This window comes from Mycteria americana, chromosome 1, assembly GCF_035582795.1.
Source record: "Mycteria americana isolate JAX WOST 10 ecotype Jacksonville Zoo and Gardens chromosome 1, USCA_MyAme_1.0, whole genome shotgun sequence".
NCBI classification, from domain to species: Eukaryota; Metazoa; Chordata; class Aves; order Ciconiiformes; family Ciconiidae; genus Mycteria; species Mycteria americana.
In genome coordinates this window covers 221,673,385-221,689,084 of record NC_134365.1, presented here as the reverse complement: position 1 = coordinate 221,689,084, position 15,700 = coordinate 221,673,385, and the positions used below count along the sequence as shown (strand labels likewise).

The window sequence follows — 15,700 nt, the reverse complement described above, 5'->3', positions numbered from 1 at the left end:
CTTCCTTGATCCGTCTGAGTGTGCCAGCCCGTACCTGCTCTCGGGGTGAGCAGGAGATGCTTCTTCCAAAGGGTGTAAAAAAACCTGGCAGGAAAAAGAGAAGCAGCAACATCCCTCCATAATAAAGAAGACTTTCTGCACTCCATTAATATTAAATAATGAAGGAATTACATTTAGTTGTGACATGAATTAATTCCCCCTGCTGCCCAAAATATCAGCGTTTCTTCCCTTTCCCAGTGGCTGCACTGGGCTGGGGCTTGCTCCTTGTCCCAACATTGCCCCATAATGTCACCAACTCTCTCCTACCCTCAGTGTTTCCTCCTGGTTGTTTATAACCAGCTCTTCTCCTCCCCTCTTTTGCTGGCTAAGGAAGTTTTTCACTTCTCCTAAGCTCTACTCTCAGTTCCCTGTTCATCGTAGCAGCGTTTCCCTGCACCTGCCCTCCGATCAATCCCTCTTGCGTGTGGGCGGCTGGCATCATTCCCAGCTCTCAAGTGAAGGAAATCTTACTGGTTTCCTCAAAAAAACGTGGGGACGCTTTGATTGCTAATCTATGGATTAGTCTGGAGGGAGGAAAGAGCTGCCCTTGAATGTCCCATGGAAATAAATGGGTGGGAAGCAAGTGCACCGATGTGTAGGTGCTCCTCATGCAATACTCAGCATCAGCTTGGGGGATCAGGTCCACGGTCCTGGGCAGAGTCTGTGTGCAGATGGACACTCCTGGGGGTTTTTTTGTTGTTGTTATAGATAATATATAGCAAACAACATCTGGATTGCTCCAGGAAGACTGTGCTCCAGGGAGCTATTGGGACTTGCATTCAGGCTGCGTGTACAAGGCACTAGGCTTTTGCAGCGTCTCCTGCTTTTCATTTTGCAATAGCTTCCCCTTCGAAAAGTTAGTTTTTCTCATCGGAGCGTGTTTGCATCCGTCAGGTGCTGGAGCCCCTTTGGCTGCTGCCTTTTTCTCACTTTCATACGTTTCCTCCAGCTGCTCCTTCCAAACAGCGCTGCGATGTCTTGCATCTTTAGAAATATTGAGCAAAAAGCCCATCTTTTTCTCAGTCTTCACTCCTGTCCAAGCATCAGTAAAGTGTGGAGGAAAAAAATTATCAGGAAGGTATTTACGGTGTGTAAAACCCCAAATTAGAAAAACTCTGGTTTGGGATCACCTTCCTTCAGACTTCTATTGGCAGGTGTTTCTCCACAGACTCGAGCACCATGTCTGCAGCCTACCGAAAGGCAGGTCCCCGCTGGGGAAAGGGCTTTTCATACTTAATTCATCATTTTAACTCCTATCCTGAGGTTTTGAGCTGCTTGAAGCAGGGAGTATTTCCCTGCCAAACACACAGGAGGTGGTACTAAAATAGAAAATCCCCACCGAGGACATAAGACATCACTTTTCTGTAGTACACACCACATCTGTTCGTCCCCCCGTGCAAGAGCATGCTCAGCATCTGGCACGGTCCAAAGGAGAGGGCTAACCTCTTATCCAGCTTGCTGCCTAAAATCTTATAGAGAAGGAGTAAAACTTGCAAAGCTGTGAGCTCCCTGTCTGGCAAACCTCTTACGCGTCCTTGAGCTGAACCGCGTTCATCCACAGCGCAACTGCCAGCACAAACAAACCCATAGTTCACCCGGGGAGAAAGAAGGGCAGGAGCTGCGCCAAGGTTTAACGAGATGTTGCTTTTGCACGGAGTGGGATGCATCCTGCGAGAGCTTGGGAAGCGGCAGGAACGAGACGGCGAGCGGGGGCGGGGGGGGTGTCTCTTGGGGTACCGGACCTTGATGGCTCCGTAGCCGTGGGCAGCCTTTGAAAACGAAACCGTGCGAATGATTCATGTCATTATGCAATTCTCAGCCTTGCTGCTCATGTAGCTCACTGAGATTGGGGATCTCAGCCGCAACACCTCCCTTGCCCGTAAACTCTGCGATTCCTTCCTTCTGCGCTCTGAGCCACTCTTGCTCTCGGGTGCTTTCCTCTCTTGCAGGCGAGGCCACCTCAACCCTTGCGATGGGTGCTGTCTTCTTCCCAAGGATGCACGACGATGGCGACCGCCACCACAAAGGTCATCCAGCACGTGGGGACAGTCCCCATGCCGTGCTTGTGGCTCTGCTGGCCTTGATCTGCAGAGCTGCAGGAAAGCTGCACGCTCTCTCAGAAATGACCACCCAAAACCAACCCATTTTTTCGCAGTGGGGAGACCCTCTCCCTTTTACCCTGCCGTTTCCCCCCAGGGAATGCATGTGGCTGTGGCTGATCTCACCTTACATCAGGCCGCTGGACTTTGCACTGTGTCCCCAAGCTTTGTATGTTGCTGCCTTTGCCATTAGCAAGTACGCCCTGAGGATGCGACTGGCTGTCCTACTTCTTCTGGTGACCATGTTGGGTTGGGTTGGGCCATGGAAGTGATGGTCTGTCTCTGTTGCCTGCAAATGTAGTCCAGGAGGTGGCTTAGGGGCAGATGTCCCCAGTGTAGATGTAGGCTCAGGTGAACCCCACAGCTATGTGACAGCATCCACAGCTCCAGCTCCTCCACATTACCCTTTTGCAGTGCCTCATCTCCACAGGGGATGGTGTGAGAGCTTCCATCTCCATTTTGGTACCACCAGGTAAGCTCCGGCCCCTTCACGACATCTTGCAGTGCTGGAGCAGGTGAGAACCCCTCCAAGAAGGGCTCCAGCATCTGGCAGGGCATGCCAAGGAGGGCAGGGAGCTCTGCGAGACCTCATCACAAAAATGCGGAGGAGGGCTTCATCCTTCCCAAGTCAGAGGGGGTGGGGGCTGGCAGGGACCTCTGGAGAGCACCCGGTCCTGCCCCGTGCCGGAGCAGGACTAGTGCCTCTCCCTCATCATCCATCGTTGTATTTCATGGATTTCCACACCAATTTTTTCTCTTTCTTCTAATCTTTTAACTTCCTAGTAACAGATTTCCTTTTGTTTAGCTTCTTGTGGGGTTTCTGGGATGTGTCATCTCTGACACATTTCTCATTATAAAGACTCACCGAGCTGGGCTGATCTCATTTTCACTTTCTTTTTGCCAGTTGGTGCGAGATGGAAACAGCTTTTGGGCACATCTACACATCCATTTTATTGCTCAGTCTTTTTCCAGGGAGGGAATGATGTGTATACATTGGATTCTAAAGCATCTTTGCGCCCACATTTTCCAAGCCAGCTTCCCATTTAACACAAGCACGCTTATAAATACACACGCGGACACTCTTCCAGTTTTACCACTGGTGAATGTAAATTATCTAGAAATTCAGCAGAAGGAAGACAGATTATGGGATATTTGCTGGCATTTTGTCTCCCCTGCTGGGATTTAATTTGCTGTGTTACATTCGCCGTTATTTACTCAAGCTCTGCTGAGCCCAGCGCGTGCTTTTCCTTGTTCAGCTAACAGGAGCCGTGCTGCTATTAATAAAGCCGTTGTGATAGATTTATGTCCTCGGGAACGGGACAGGACTCTGGTGCCACCGAGCCCGGTCCCCTGCTATCGCAGTCAGGACCATTGTGCAAGTCCCAGAGAAACTGGGAGGTTTTGGGGTACTTCTGCTGGCCTGGTATCAAAGACAGGACAGCTTGGGGAACAAGTGGAGCATCTTAATCTGTGCTGCAAAAGTTTATGGGATTATCTGGCCAAGATCTGAATATACGGGGGTTATTCCCCAGATTGTAGCCCCCTGCTTTGCCACTTTGCAGGTCACTGTCTCCTGGGAGCGGTGATGTCGGGCAAGCAAGGCTGTAATTAATGGCAATATTTTATCGTAGCCTGATGGCATGAGTTGGTGTGGGACTGGCCTGCTGGCAACGTCCAAGCTCAGCTTCTTGTATCCACAACACCCGGGGCTTGTCATGCCAGGCTCTGCCTTCCCGAGGGATGCTGTGACCCAGGCCAAGAATGTGGAGAAAACGGGGCTCTGAGGACAAATCCTTCGTCTGTAGCTGAAGGAATAATATCAGCTGATGGATCTGCAGCATCAGGCACCTTTGCTCTCTGAACAACCATCCATCCATCACCTTCTCCCTGGGCTATATGAATAAATCCTGGGGGTACTTGGTAGCTGCTGGTTGGGGTCCTGCTGCACGAGCTGCTCCACTGAGCCCCTGCACCGAAAACATCATCTCCCAGAGGTCACCCTGGGTGAAACCTGGCCACCCGTGCACCTAGCTAGACTCCTAAATACCGCTGTTGAGCACGGAAAACCCCTCTGAGTTTTATGAGAGAAGCAATTTTGCTTGAGAGTTTACTTGCAGGCATATAAGGAAGCAATTTTCTGCTTCATCAGGGTGCAGTGCTGGCTTTAAATGGCTTTGTGCCGGGGTCGGTGACACCGCTTGCGGTCACGGATCCTCCCACCTCTGCCTGTCACCCTGCATCCCACCCAACACCAGCCTCTCGGTGTCTACCTAGCAAATGAATTTCACGCTCCTGTGATTTTGGGGGAGAAAAGGTGAAACGCACCGTTGAGAGCTCCAACAGAGCAGCGTTTGGCATCGTAAATAGCTTGCTGGGCTGAGATAACACCTCTGCCCTCTGATGATGTGTGTAAATGCATATAGCTGTGTCGGAGCTGCTGGGTACAGCTGTGCATGAGAGAGCAGGGCAGAAATGCCGGGGCCGGCTGCAGCAGCTGCTTCACCGTGGGGCTTCCCTCCTCGTGGTTGCGGAGGGGAAAGGAGGACGAAGAGTGAAGCGTTTGGATGAAGATGCTCAGAAGGGTTTCTCAGAGCAGAACTGCAGCACCGGGCTGCTCTGTGAGCTAGCGAGATGCGAAGGCGTGATGGGGAGCAGACGCTGGCTGCGTTGTGTCTGCTCGCCATCCATGGTGAAGACCATCCCAGGGGGAGGAGACCCCAGCTGCTAAGGCAGCTCCATCGGGAGGTGTTCAGGGAGAAACATGGCTTTGCCATCACTCCTTGCCCCATTGCTGTGTCTCTCGGACATCCCTTCCCACCCATGTATGGGGCAAGCTCTTCCCCTTTGGTCAGCAAGAGGCCATCAGCTCACCAAGCAGCCTTCCAGCGGCCGTGTTGTCCTGATTAGTGTCTCACCAGGAGCAGAGGACTGAAGTCAAGCGGTGGCATCTACTCCAACTTTGCAGAAATGTCCCATCACCAGCACCAATAGACCAACATGCAGAAACCCTGTCTCTGGGGCTGGTGGGAGGGGGATTGGGAAGGAGAGGGGATTCTGCCGGGCTTCCCTCGGGTCTGAAAGCAGCTCGGGGCAACCTCTGCCCTCACTCCTGCGGGCAGGGATTTGCCCGTGGCCACAGCCCGGTTCTTCAGCCACCCCAGCCCTCTAGACAGCATTCCCCAGCTTGCAAACAGCAGGCTCTGACAGTCACTAAGCACATTGTATAATCATGGTATGTTGTGCAAACACAGGCTAATTGCTCTCGGGTAGCTAATTGAGATAGGTGGGATGGTCACTTCGGGCTTGTGTTTGTAAATGGTGCTGGCACGCTGCATTCACAGCATCTGCAAGAGCCCGGTCTCCCAGACCCAGGGTTAGTTCCTTCCTTATAACTCTGCAGACGCAGTATCACGGCTTGCAAAAAGGCCTTGCAAAATGCTTTTCTGGGAAGGAGCTTACTCACCTCCTCCAGCTGTGAGAGGCACCGAAACTGGTCCGGTCGTGGCAACCTGAAAACCAAACACAGTGTTTTGCTGTTTAGCTTAAACCCCGCCGTGTGTGTGGGGTAACCTTGGTCCGACACCCTCCTAATGCGGTTTTGAGCTGGAGGAGGAGGTTTGGCATGGAGCAGATGCTCGGCTGCAGGGATGCTATGGAAGTCATTAGGCAGTCCAAGCTCTTGTAACAGCATCTCAGCTCATGCTTTATTGTTTAGGACAAAGTTCCTTCGAGGGCACAGCTGGGTGCAGCCTGCAGACCTTGCAGGGAGGAGCAAGCAAGGCTCTTTGCAGCACCCTTTCCTCCCCGGCGCGGCCGGGGGATGATGCCCGCTGTGCAAAGTCAGCCCCCACTGCCACACTCCCCAGCCTTTGCCTGTCCCAGTTTATCCACTGCTCCCCAAACGCTTTATAGGGGTAGGCGGTATCTGTTCCCTGGCTTGTTCTTGGGGAAACTGAGGCACAAAGACGGGAAGCAGCTTGCTCCGGAGCTGAGGTTGGGAGCTGAGTGCTGTCAGTCCTGGTCCTGCAGGGCTGAGCTGGGAGCGGGTTTGGGTCAGGCTCTCCGAAATCAAGGGGCGGCACTCCGGGATTGACTGTTTCTCGCCTTTTCCCATTGCGCTGGCGTGGCCCCCGTGCGCTCCACAGGTACCACGGTAAACGCGCGGGGATGCTTGGAGCAAGGCAGGAATAGCGATTCCCACCATGCGTCCTCTTCCCAGGATGCTGGAGGGGGCTTGGGCCAGCAGGGAGCTGAGGGCTGCAGACCTGAGCCAGGCACGTCCCCCCCGCCACCAGTCCCGTTGGGTTTTGATCTTTTTGCTTTCCTTACTTCTCTCCTTACTCTGACGCAGGTATGTCTTCTGGTATTTGCTCTCTCATCCCTCCTTTCTGCCTCCTTCCCCTGCCGTACCCAGCCTGCAGCACTAATCCTTCCTGCAGAGGAGCAAATGCAGTGAGACCTCTTGACCTTACCTAGGAGAAATTGCATTAATCGAAAATAATCTTTCTTTCCATCTGGAGATGTCCGTCCACTAAGAGAAAAATGTGGCTCTCGCCAAGCAAGTGCCGTCCCCAGAGGGGATATGCTGCATTATGGGAGAGCTGGGCTGAGCACAACGGGCTCGATCCGGTCGTAGGAAACAAGAACCAGACTGACCTTAGCACGCTGCTGTTTTCATGCAATTTTATTTTTATCAATTAAGTCTTATCTGCCTTTTTATCTGGTCTGCTCATTGTCCTTTGTGCTGGGTCGAAGTACTTTTCTGTTTCATTTTATTCTTAAAGAAGCATTGTGGATCAACAGCATCTAAATGCAATACGTTATTCTCATTTTTAACCGCTGGCAGCCTTTGCAGCATTTCAGATCGCTGCTGAGTGTTTCCCCTTGGGTCTCTCGGTGGCTCACCCACCCTCCCTCTTTCCTAGGCAGTGCACACTCTCAGGTAATACTGAAACAGAAGTACAAAACCTTGCTGAGGGGGAGGCGAAGGTGTGCATGGTGGGATCGAGTCGGACTGGCCACCAGCTGCTGACAGATGATGCAGTTTGTCCTTAATGCAAGGGACTCCCCTGGAGAAAGAACTGAGTTCCTCCATGGCGGTGGGGGAAATTTGGGGTGATCGTGGTGCACGGCAAAGAGCGAGGGGCTTTTACACCCTGCTTGGGCAGGGATTAGTGAAAACATTTCTTCCAGTGCTTTCTACCATTTTTCTTCTACCAAGAAGACTATGAAAGCTGATTAGGGAAGAGGTTGGGCTATTTTTGGGTGTAGCAGCTTCCTGGACACCCTGAAGGGTTAAAGGATGCACAAAGGAGGGCCTGGAAAGGATGGGCAGGGAGACCAAAATACTCCTGCAGACCACAGGATTTGTTGTTTGCAGGTCTGCTTGAGTGCATCTTTGTTGAGGAGGGCTAGCAAAGACATTAATATACTTCACCAGGGAAAGAAAGGCATTAAGCCTACAGTGGTTACCAGCTCCGTGAACATGCCCATCCCTGGAAATCCAGGCTCAGACTTCTTTTGGTTTCCTCCTTTGCTACCCTGGCACCCTTTTTCTTTCCCCTGTGTAGCCCCTGAGCTTTCAAGAGGCTCCAGCATCAAAGTCGGTAGCTGTAAATAATTCATCACAGCACTGCTCCCAGAGACAGGCAATATTGGATGCCGTGGTCCAGAGACAGGCAGGTGCTTTTGTTCCTGCACTGCTTAACCCTCCAGAGGTTCAGGGGAGCTTTTCATGGATGCTTTAATTTACGATCAAATTCACTTTATTGATCCCATCCTGTATTTTGTTGTAGCAATATCTCGTCTCTTGAAACGGGGCTGAGGGCAGCAATTGCTTTTTGCAGAGAATGCTGTGGAGCTTGTAACTCAGCGATATGCAGGTGCCCCTGTTGAATTTACCTCTCCTGTGCAGTGCGTTTAAGGGTTGTATAAACGCCACCATTAAGACGGTCTCCTCTTGCTAGAATTTGCATCAACCCGTACATTTGTTAATTTGTTTGAGGCTACGGTACTTGCTCCTTCGCCTCTCATCATGGGGGAAATAGAATTACGCAAAATAATAATGTAAAGCCTTTCACTCCATTTGCTGTAGAGCTTGCAGATGCCACTGAGATGGAAACGTCTATTAGGGTGTACTGAACAACAAGCTAAAGCCTGATGGGTTTAACGTGCCTCTAAACAATACGGCTTCCTGAGCAGGAAGTCTGGGTACTAAAAACCCAACAAAGACATTGTCCTCCCGCACATCATTTACTTCACAGATGTAGCCAGGGAGAAGGGAGGAGAAAGCACAGGTCCGAAGGGAAGGAGGTCAGCGGTGCAGGGAAGGGGATGGTGGCTTCCCACAGATTTACATTTCTTTGCGTGGTTAAATTTAGGTGGTAGTTGGGAGCCAGAAAGCAAGCGTGGAAGGATTCTTCCAGGGGAGATGCAAAAACACCGCGGCTGAAAATGAGAGGCAGGAAAGGAGGACTTTAATCTGTCCGAGACCTATGGAGGGATGGAGAAGGGCTTGCTGAACCCCTCTCCTGCAGGCAGGAACTGTCTGTGCCTCCTGCCTCCGAGCCCATAGGGGTGTCTCCCAAACCCACCCTCATTGCGGCAGAGCAATGGTTGTCTGTAGCCTGCTCTTGGGAAGGCAATTTGGCCAGCCAGTGTCTCCAGCGCTGCTTGATCTCATGCACGCACTTCTGCATGCCTTGCCCTGGTGCATCCATCAGCCCTGTGTGATGGGGAGCTGAAACCAGTTACATCCTGTGAGGACATTTCACAGAATCACAGAATCGTATCAGTTGGAAAAGACCTTTAAGATCATCGAGTCCAACCGTAAACCTAACACTGCCAAGCCCACCACTACACCATGTCCCTGAGCACCTCATCCAAACGTCCTTTAAATACCTCCAGGGATGGTGAATTTAGCAGCAGATGTGACCTCAGCTGCCGCTGGTGAGCTTGGCCTCGCCTTGGTGGGATCTTCATGTCTGGGCAGATCCCTCACACTTGGCCCAAGACTGCTCCAGCACCGTTCAAGAGCTGAGCTAATGCCCAGCTGGGTTTTTCCTCTCAACCCCTTTTCCATCTCTTCAATGCTGTGGGTATTTTTCTCACTCTGTAGCACTGACCTTCAACTACAGTGTCACTGTGTCATGCGTATTGCAAACATACCTAGAACGCTAAGACAGCTTGACGTAGTGCAATATGTAATGCGGAGGCTGGATCCTCGTCTCAGCTGTAGCTAACCAAATCAGAGGAGCTGCTCAAGGAGATTCACACCAGCACGGTGGAGACCAGAGCCTGCCCCAGGCACCGTATGAAGACCCTAGGATGCTCCTTGTGGCTGGCGTTCAGGGTGGGATTAGGGGATGTCTGGAGATCCGTTTACTAATTGGGATGGTTGATCTAGGTGTGTGTTTCATACCAGACAAAAAAAAGCCAAGATGTCCTGTGTGGTTCAAGGATATGAAGGGGTCGATCGGAGCAGTCAGAATCTCATAGTTTGGGACGGTAAAGGTTGCCCTCCTTCCTCCTATGGGTATTAAAATGATTATCAGAGGACCACAGAATGGCTGAGGTTGTAAGGGAACTCTGGAGATCATGTCAACACTCCTCCTAATGCGGCCCAGCCGGCTTTCCTTGCTGGGAGGGAGTGTTGCTGGCTCGTGTTCAACCCAAGGTCCTTCTCTGCAGGGCTGGTTGGACCCCAGCTTGTGCTGATGACTGGGGTTGTTCCTCCCCAGCAGCAGGACTTTGCGTTTCTCCTGGTTGAACTTCATGAGGTTCTCCAGCCCGTTGAGGTCCCTCTGGATGGCAGCACAAGCATCAACTGTCTCAGTCGCTCCTCCCAGTCTTGCATCTCCTCCCAACTGGCTGAGGGTGCACTCTGCCCCATCACCCAGGTCACTGATAAGGGTGTTAGAACAGTACTCACCCAGATAATGTTTAAACAATATTGGCCTTGATTATGTTGAACAGCGTTGACCCCAGTTATGCTCTGGTATGGCTGGGATTTGGGAATACCAAGATCCTGGCCCAGAGCTGCTTTGTAGCTTTGAAGTGGAATGACTGGTAATTTTTAACCTCTCATGTGCCCTGGTGATTAGCCTGTTTGTGTTTTGCATGCTGCATTTTTGCTTTGCGGAAGGCAAGTGCTAAAAGAAAAATGAAAATCAGGAATAATTAATAATTGCTTACGACAACCCTGTGCCTGCTGTGTGGGTGTTTGCAAAGCACGACAGGATTTTGCTGTGCTGAGCAAGGCGAATTCAGGCAGAGCAACTAGCATTGTGCTGAATGATTTATTTTGGCAGGCGGATAAAGCAGACCTGACAGAATGACGAGTACTGCTACAAAGAGCACCTACCCGGATCGGTCCCGGAAAACACTCTGCAGGAACCCATTTCTCAGTATCAAGGTAAATACCTCCTGCTTTCTATACCCCCTCCCCCCTCCTTGGATTACTTGCCTGGTAAAGAGGAGTTTAGCTTTCTGCAGAATGCATTGACAGGATTTCTGTTTACAAAATGTGTTTGGAAGCTGCTCTGGGTGCTCCCTACGGCAGAAGTGCCGTTGGATGTGCAGCCGGGTCTGTCCAAAAGCAAACAGTGGGACAGCCGATGTTGCAATGCAAGTTGAACTTTCAGCTTCTGCAGTATTTAACTTCTGTCAGTGAAACTCCCAGAGCCCAAAGCAAACCTTCAAGAGAAACAAATCCCGGATCTTAAAGCAGCTATGAGCCTCAGTCTTCATGGAAATAATTTTTTTGTGATATCCATGATAAACGCATGCGCATAACGGGGACAGCAGAGATGGAGGAAAGGGGCAATCGGTGCTTGCTCTTGGAACTCGGCACACAGCAGCCTGCAAAGCTTTGGGTATTAGTCCCCATTTAGGCAAGGAACGGCATCTAGTTGGCTTAAAACCTGTCCTTGCTTGAATTTATTCACTGAAAACATATGTCCTAAGCGATGACTCAGGCCACCTGCCCTACAATGCTGCCTGACCCTGATGCAAGTTCACCCGGCTCCTCTTGCTTTGCTGTTGGGTGTCTGGGGCCATGCAGGGAGATGGTTCCTCCATACCTCCACCCAGGAGCTCTGCCAGGTCCAGTGCAGGCAACCAGATGAGTGGCCTTCATTAAGCCCTTTGGAGAAGCCCCAACAGTTGGTTGTGGTGGGGACGGCAGGAGGTGATGGTCACTTCTGCACAGCAGTCTGATGGTCAGAGGGCTGCCCAGGGAAGGCTGAGGACTGGCTCGACTTGCCAACATGGGCATGGAGCCACGTTTCCTCTGAGCTGGAGCACCCAAACCGCTGAGCCATGGGGAACCCTGGGTGAAGGTCCCTTTTTCTCCCCTTCTCAAAGGCTGGATGCAGGAGAAACTGAGATGTTCTGGTGGTGGGGCCAGTGCTGCCTGTGTGGGATCAGCACGCTGATCCTGAGCTTGCCTGCAGATGTTCATGGCCTCTCGCCTCCTACCCATGGCTGTGTCCGCACCAGAGGGGCTCCTCAGCTCATTATTTGCAAAGGTGTTTGCACGCTCAGTCGTTTGCAGAGGAGGATCAATGATCCTTGGGGAATCCTTTTCTCTTTGTATAGTGCTAATGGCATTTTTAAAAAATCCCATGTAACGATGGTGATCACACCATTTGTGTAACTGGTGGTCTGCTACAAGATACTATTGGAGAAGTGTAGCAACGCTCAAAAGAAAAAAGGTGTAAATGTTTAGGTAAGACCAGCATCTGCGAAGTGGAAGTAATAATCAGCATTGAGCACAGTGTTGTCAGAAAAAGCGAGTTCCCAGCTTGCATCAGAATCAAGTTCGCATTGCCATCTTCTTTTCTACAAAAAGGACATTTTGGAAATTTTGTGCTCTTTTCTTACACGTCACAAGGAAGCAGGAGACTAAAACTAAGCCGACTGTTGGTCTAGCTGGATGACAATTGCTATGTTCAGTGGAGCATGTCGTTTGGCTTGTGCATATCAGCTTTCAGGATGCTCTTTTTTAAAAAACAGATGACAGGTACCGAGTGTTTTGCTACGGGAAGAGACTACTGCGAAGTGGGAGCTTGAGACGCAGCGGTCTGGGGGAGCCAAAGGTGGTATGATGTGGGAGCAGATCAAAAACTGCTGGGTGAATAAATGGAGAACAAGATGGAAAATGCTTTTTCTGTTATTCTGCAGCCACAGGTTTGGGGATTTTCTTTGTACACATGCAGTACGCACATACATGATTTAACATGAGCTTTTCTTAGCGTGTCACTGCAAGTGTGTGCGGGAAATTACGGTTTCATTTGCTTAGGAGAGTTGGCAGTGACTTGGTAAGTTGGGAGGTCAGATTCCTCATTCTCTCTCTTGTCTTTTGATTTAATTTTAACTTAAGTCAGAGCCAGTCATATAAACCTTGCTCCTTCAAAGTCTTATGGCAATGCAATGCTGTAGGTGTTCTGCTGGACTCCGTGCAACCTCAGGTCCTCTCCAGCTGAGCGTTTGAGGAGCTCTTTGCAGAATCACGGGCTGGTTCATTCTCCTTTGGTTGAATCATTTCCAGCTTATCAATAGTGGCAGCATTATCACCAATTTAATGATACGTTCGGAGTAGCTGGAAGCCAATTATCTGACTCATTAGAGAGTCTCCCTAGGTTGTAGAGCCAGCGACAGCCAGTGTCAAGATTCCTCCGTCACTTTTGTGGTGAAGATTTTGGTTTTGGGGGTTTTTTTTACAAACGTTGGTAATTTAATCACCCTCGTCCCTTGTGGCAGAGGCGAAGTGAGCTCAGAAGAAGTCACTGAGACAGAGGGTTACCAGAGGCTGGATGCACAGGAGAGGGGAGAGCTCGGTGCCATACAGTCCTGAGGTTTCTCCCCTGATCCTCTTTTCAGTCCATTCACCTCTGGGGTTTTTTTACGTGCCAGCAAGGTTATCTTTAAAAATAAAATCCCATCGATTTTTCCGTGCGGAGAAATTTTAAAGGGGTTTGAAACTTCAAAGATTAAAGCCACTGAGGCGCAAAGTCAGCTTGGGTCTATGAGCAGAATCAACATCTATTTTGCTGAGCGAAGGTATCCGTGAAGGTAGATGTAGAGGAAACTCTTCATGGAGAATTTTGCAGGCCAGACCTGGGCAGGGCAATGGGCAGCTCTGAAACTGTCCACGGTTCCTAGGGCCTATTGCTTTCTGAAGGGTCTCTGCAGCCCACCCTGAGAAGGGCAGAAAGTGAGGGGTTTTTGGTGGAGACCATTTCTGCTCCTGATGGACACCCTACTGCTGAATTTCTGCTTGGAAAGCTCAGCAGAGAAGCCCTGACTGATGCCTCCAGGTCAGAGCAGCGTTGCAGGAGGCTGCAGTCCAGATGATTGCAGTCGCAGCAGGCTGGGACCAACCTCGGTGAAGCCATTGCCAGGCGTCACCTTGGCTGCAGCCCACAGCTAAGGAGCGCAAATCCTCTTTTCCAATTCTATGTTTCACATTAAACTACTGAAGGACTTGTTTTTACCCCAAAGGCAAAGCTGACCAGCTGACCTGACCATGCATGTCACCAAGCATACAATTATACTTGGCACAGGATGTTTTCCTCAGATCTCTTTCTCTGGTGGTTTTTTTTGGTTTTGTTTTTTTTTTTTTTTTTCCTTTCAAGAAGTTAAGTGACGCTGTCCGGTTTCTAAATGACTTCCTCAGGAAACGTAACTTAAGTCCAGGGTTTGAAGGGTTCTTGTAGAAACACAAAACCGTTGCACGATGTGGTTTATGTGTTTGAAGTGGCTGAAGGGACAAAAATCATAGCACTGCAATTTTTACGTATATATCTCTCTCTCTACAGAGAGAGAGAATGTGTTGACGAAAATTAATTGCCCTGTGTCAAAATGCAACTGAGAAGCATAACTCAAAACTGCCTTTCTGGGGAATGCTCACAGGGTTGATGGTCCCTGAGCCTTTAAGATACCTGGCATGAATTCCTACAGTCAATCAGAGCAGATTAAATCAGAATTAAATCTACTGCTGCTTCCAGTGACATGCAACATCTTGTCTTGGCTTCAAGGAGTGTTTTTGCATCCCATGCTGGACACACAAGTTTGGGAAGAGCAGTTCTGCTGAAGAGCTGCTTATGCAAAGATATGGAGAAGTAATTTGGGATCTTCTGATGGCGACTGCTACAGAAGAGGAAACTTTTTTGGAAAGACTATGTGTGTGTTTTACAGCAACAGTTCACCTGCAGGTTGAGAGGACGCAGACTGAGTGCGATGACTTGCTGGGAAGTAAAGCATAGTCCATAGTGTGATCCACTGTAGTCAATATAAAGAGGTTTTGGCCGATCGAACTGGGATATCTGGAAGACCCGAAAGGCCACTTGGACATTTGAAGACTGTGGTTGCCAATGTGGTCGCTGCTGGGTTGTTTGAGTCGCACATGGCATCGTGCCAGCAGCAAAGTTGGTGAAACCCCTGCTGGTAGGGACACACGTGGGAAGGTGAGCGGCCCCAGGGGGATGCCGTGGTCCCACGGCCACGTGTTTCCCATCCCTGCCAGACCCTGCCTGTTGCCATCCTGCACCTTGAGGACATGCACGATGACCTTCGTGCCCCAGGGTTGGCTTCCAGGTTCATCTGCAGACACAGCTGTGGATCCAATACCCCTCCTCAAGGGACGGCGTGCACGTGCCCACTTCCTGAAGCTATCGAGGAGCTGGCTGAGGACATTCACCCTCTGTGCGAGCTTCAGCCCTTGATGTTTTCTCCTCTGTGCTTTAGTTCGAGAACAAACTACAGCTGTCCCTGCCCCAAGCCTTTATTACAAGTGGTTCTGTGCAGTGGTAGGGACTTGTGCCCAGTTACACGCAACTGGTTTTCACTAAACTGGAACAAGCTGTTTCCTCCCAGACCCGTTTTCTCCTCTGTGTAAACACAGCCCAGTGCACGGGATTTTATCATGTGCTAAGGCACAAAACCCTTTCTTAAAATAGCGGCAAAAGTCTCCCAAACACAAGGAAGCAGCATGATAGGGACTTCCCTGTGACAACTGGGGCAAGACTGTGTGTGCGGCTTTCAGAGCGGCTTTCAGAGCCCTTACATGGAGGATTTGTTGTCAGACTGCTTCGCAGATGTTTATTAAAAAAAAAAAAAAAGCCATTAAAAAAACCTCTCCCTTCCTTCCTCTTCAGCCTACGCAAGCACTCATTTGGATTCTCCGAGTTGTTTTAATTCTACTGATGTAGAGGGGAAAGGATGCGAGCGTGGCTTGGCCCGTAATGGGAGAGAGGTGCCAGGCAGCTGGGCTTGGTGTTGCTTTTGGGAACACCCAGCTCTGGGGCTGTCCCTGTCTTTCCATGACTGCGACCTGCTGTCGGGGCCCTGGTCTTGGGAAAAGGCTGGTGTCTGCAGACCCAGGTCATCTTCTGATCTTCTCCTGCTGCTGGGATAGCCCATCAGACCCAGTCCAAGTGTGGAGGGACCCCAGCCTCAAGTCCTCGGGAAAAGTAACTAGATGGCACGGAAGGATGATGCAGAGGATCTGCCTGCCCTGTCGCATGGGCTATGTCCCAGACCTAGCTGAGAAAGGCGCAGGG

General features: G+C 50.5%; 1 protein-coding gene across 1 annotated transcript in view; it reads left to right on the top strand.

Moving 5' to 3' along the window:
• SLCO2B1 (solute carrier organic anion transporter family member 2B1) overlaps positions 1-15,700 on the top strand; it is a 61,324-nt gene that overhangs the window by 3,395 nt on the left and 42,229 nt on the right. The window contains exon 2 of the mRNA XM_075491359.1: positions 10,448-10,551. Coding sequence (XP_075347474.1) covers positions 10,471-10,551 — 81 coding nt within the window. The 5' untranslated portion in view covers positions 10,448-10,470. The remainder of the gene's footprint in view (positions 1-10,447; positions 10,552-15,700) is intronic.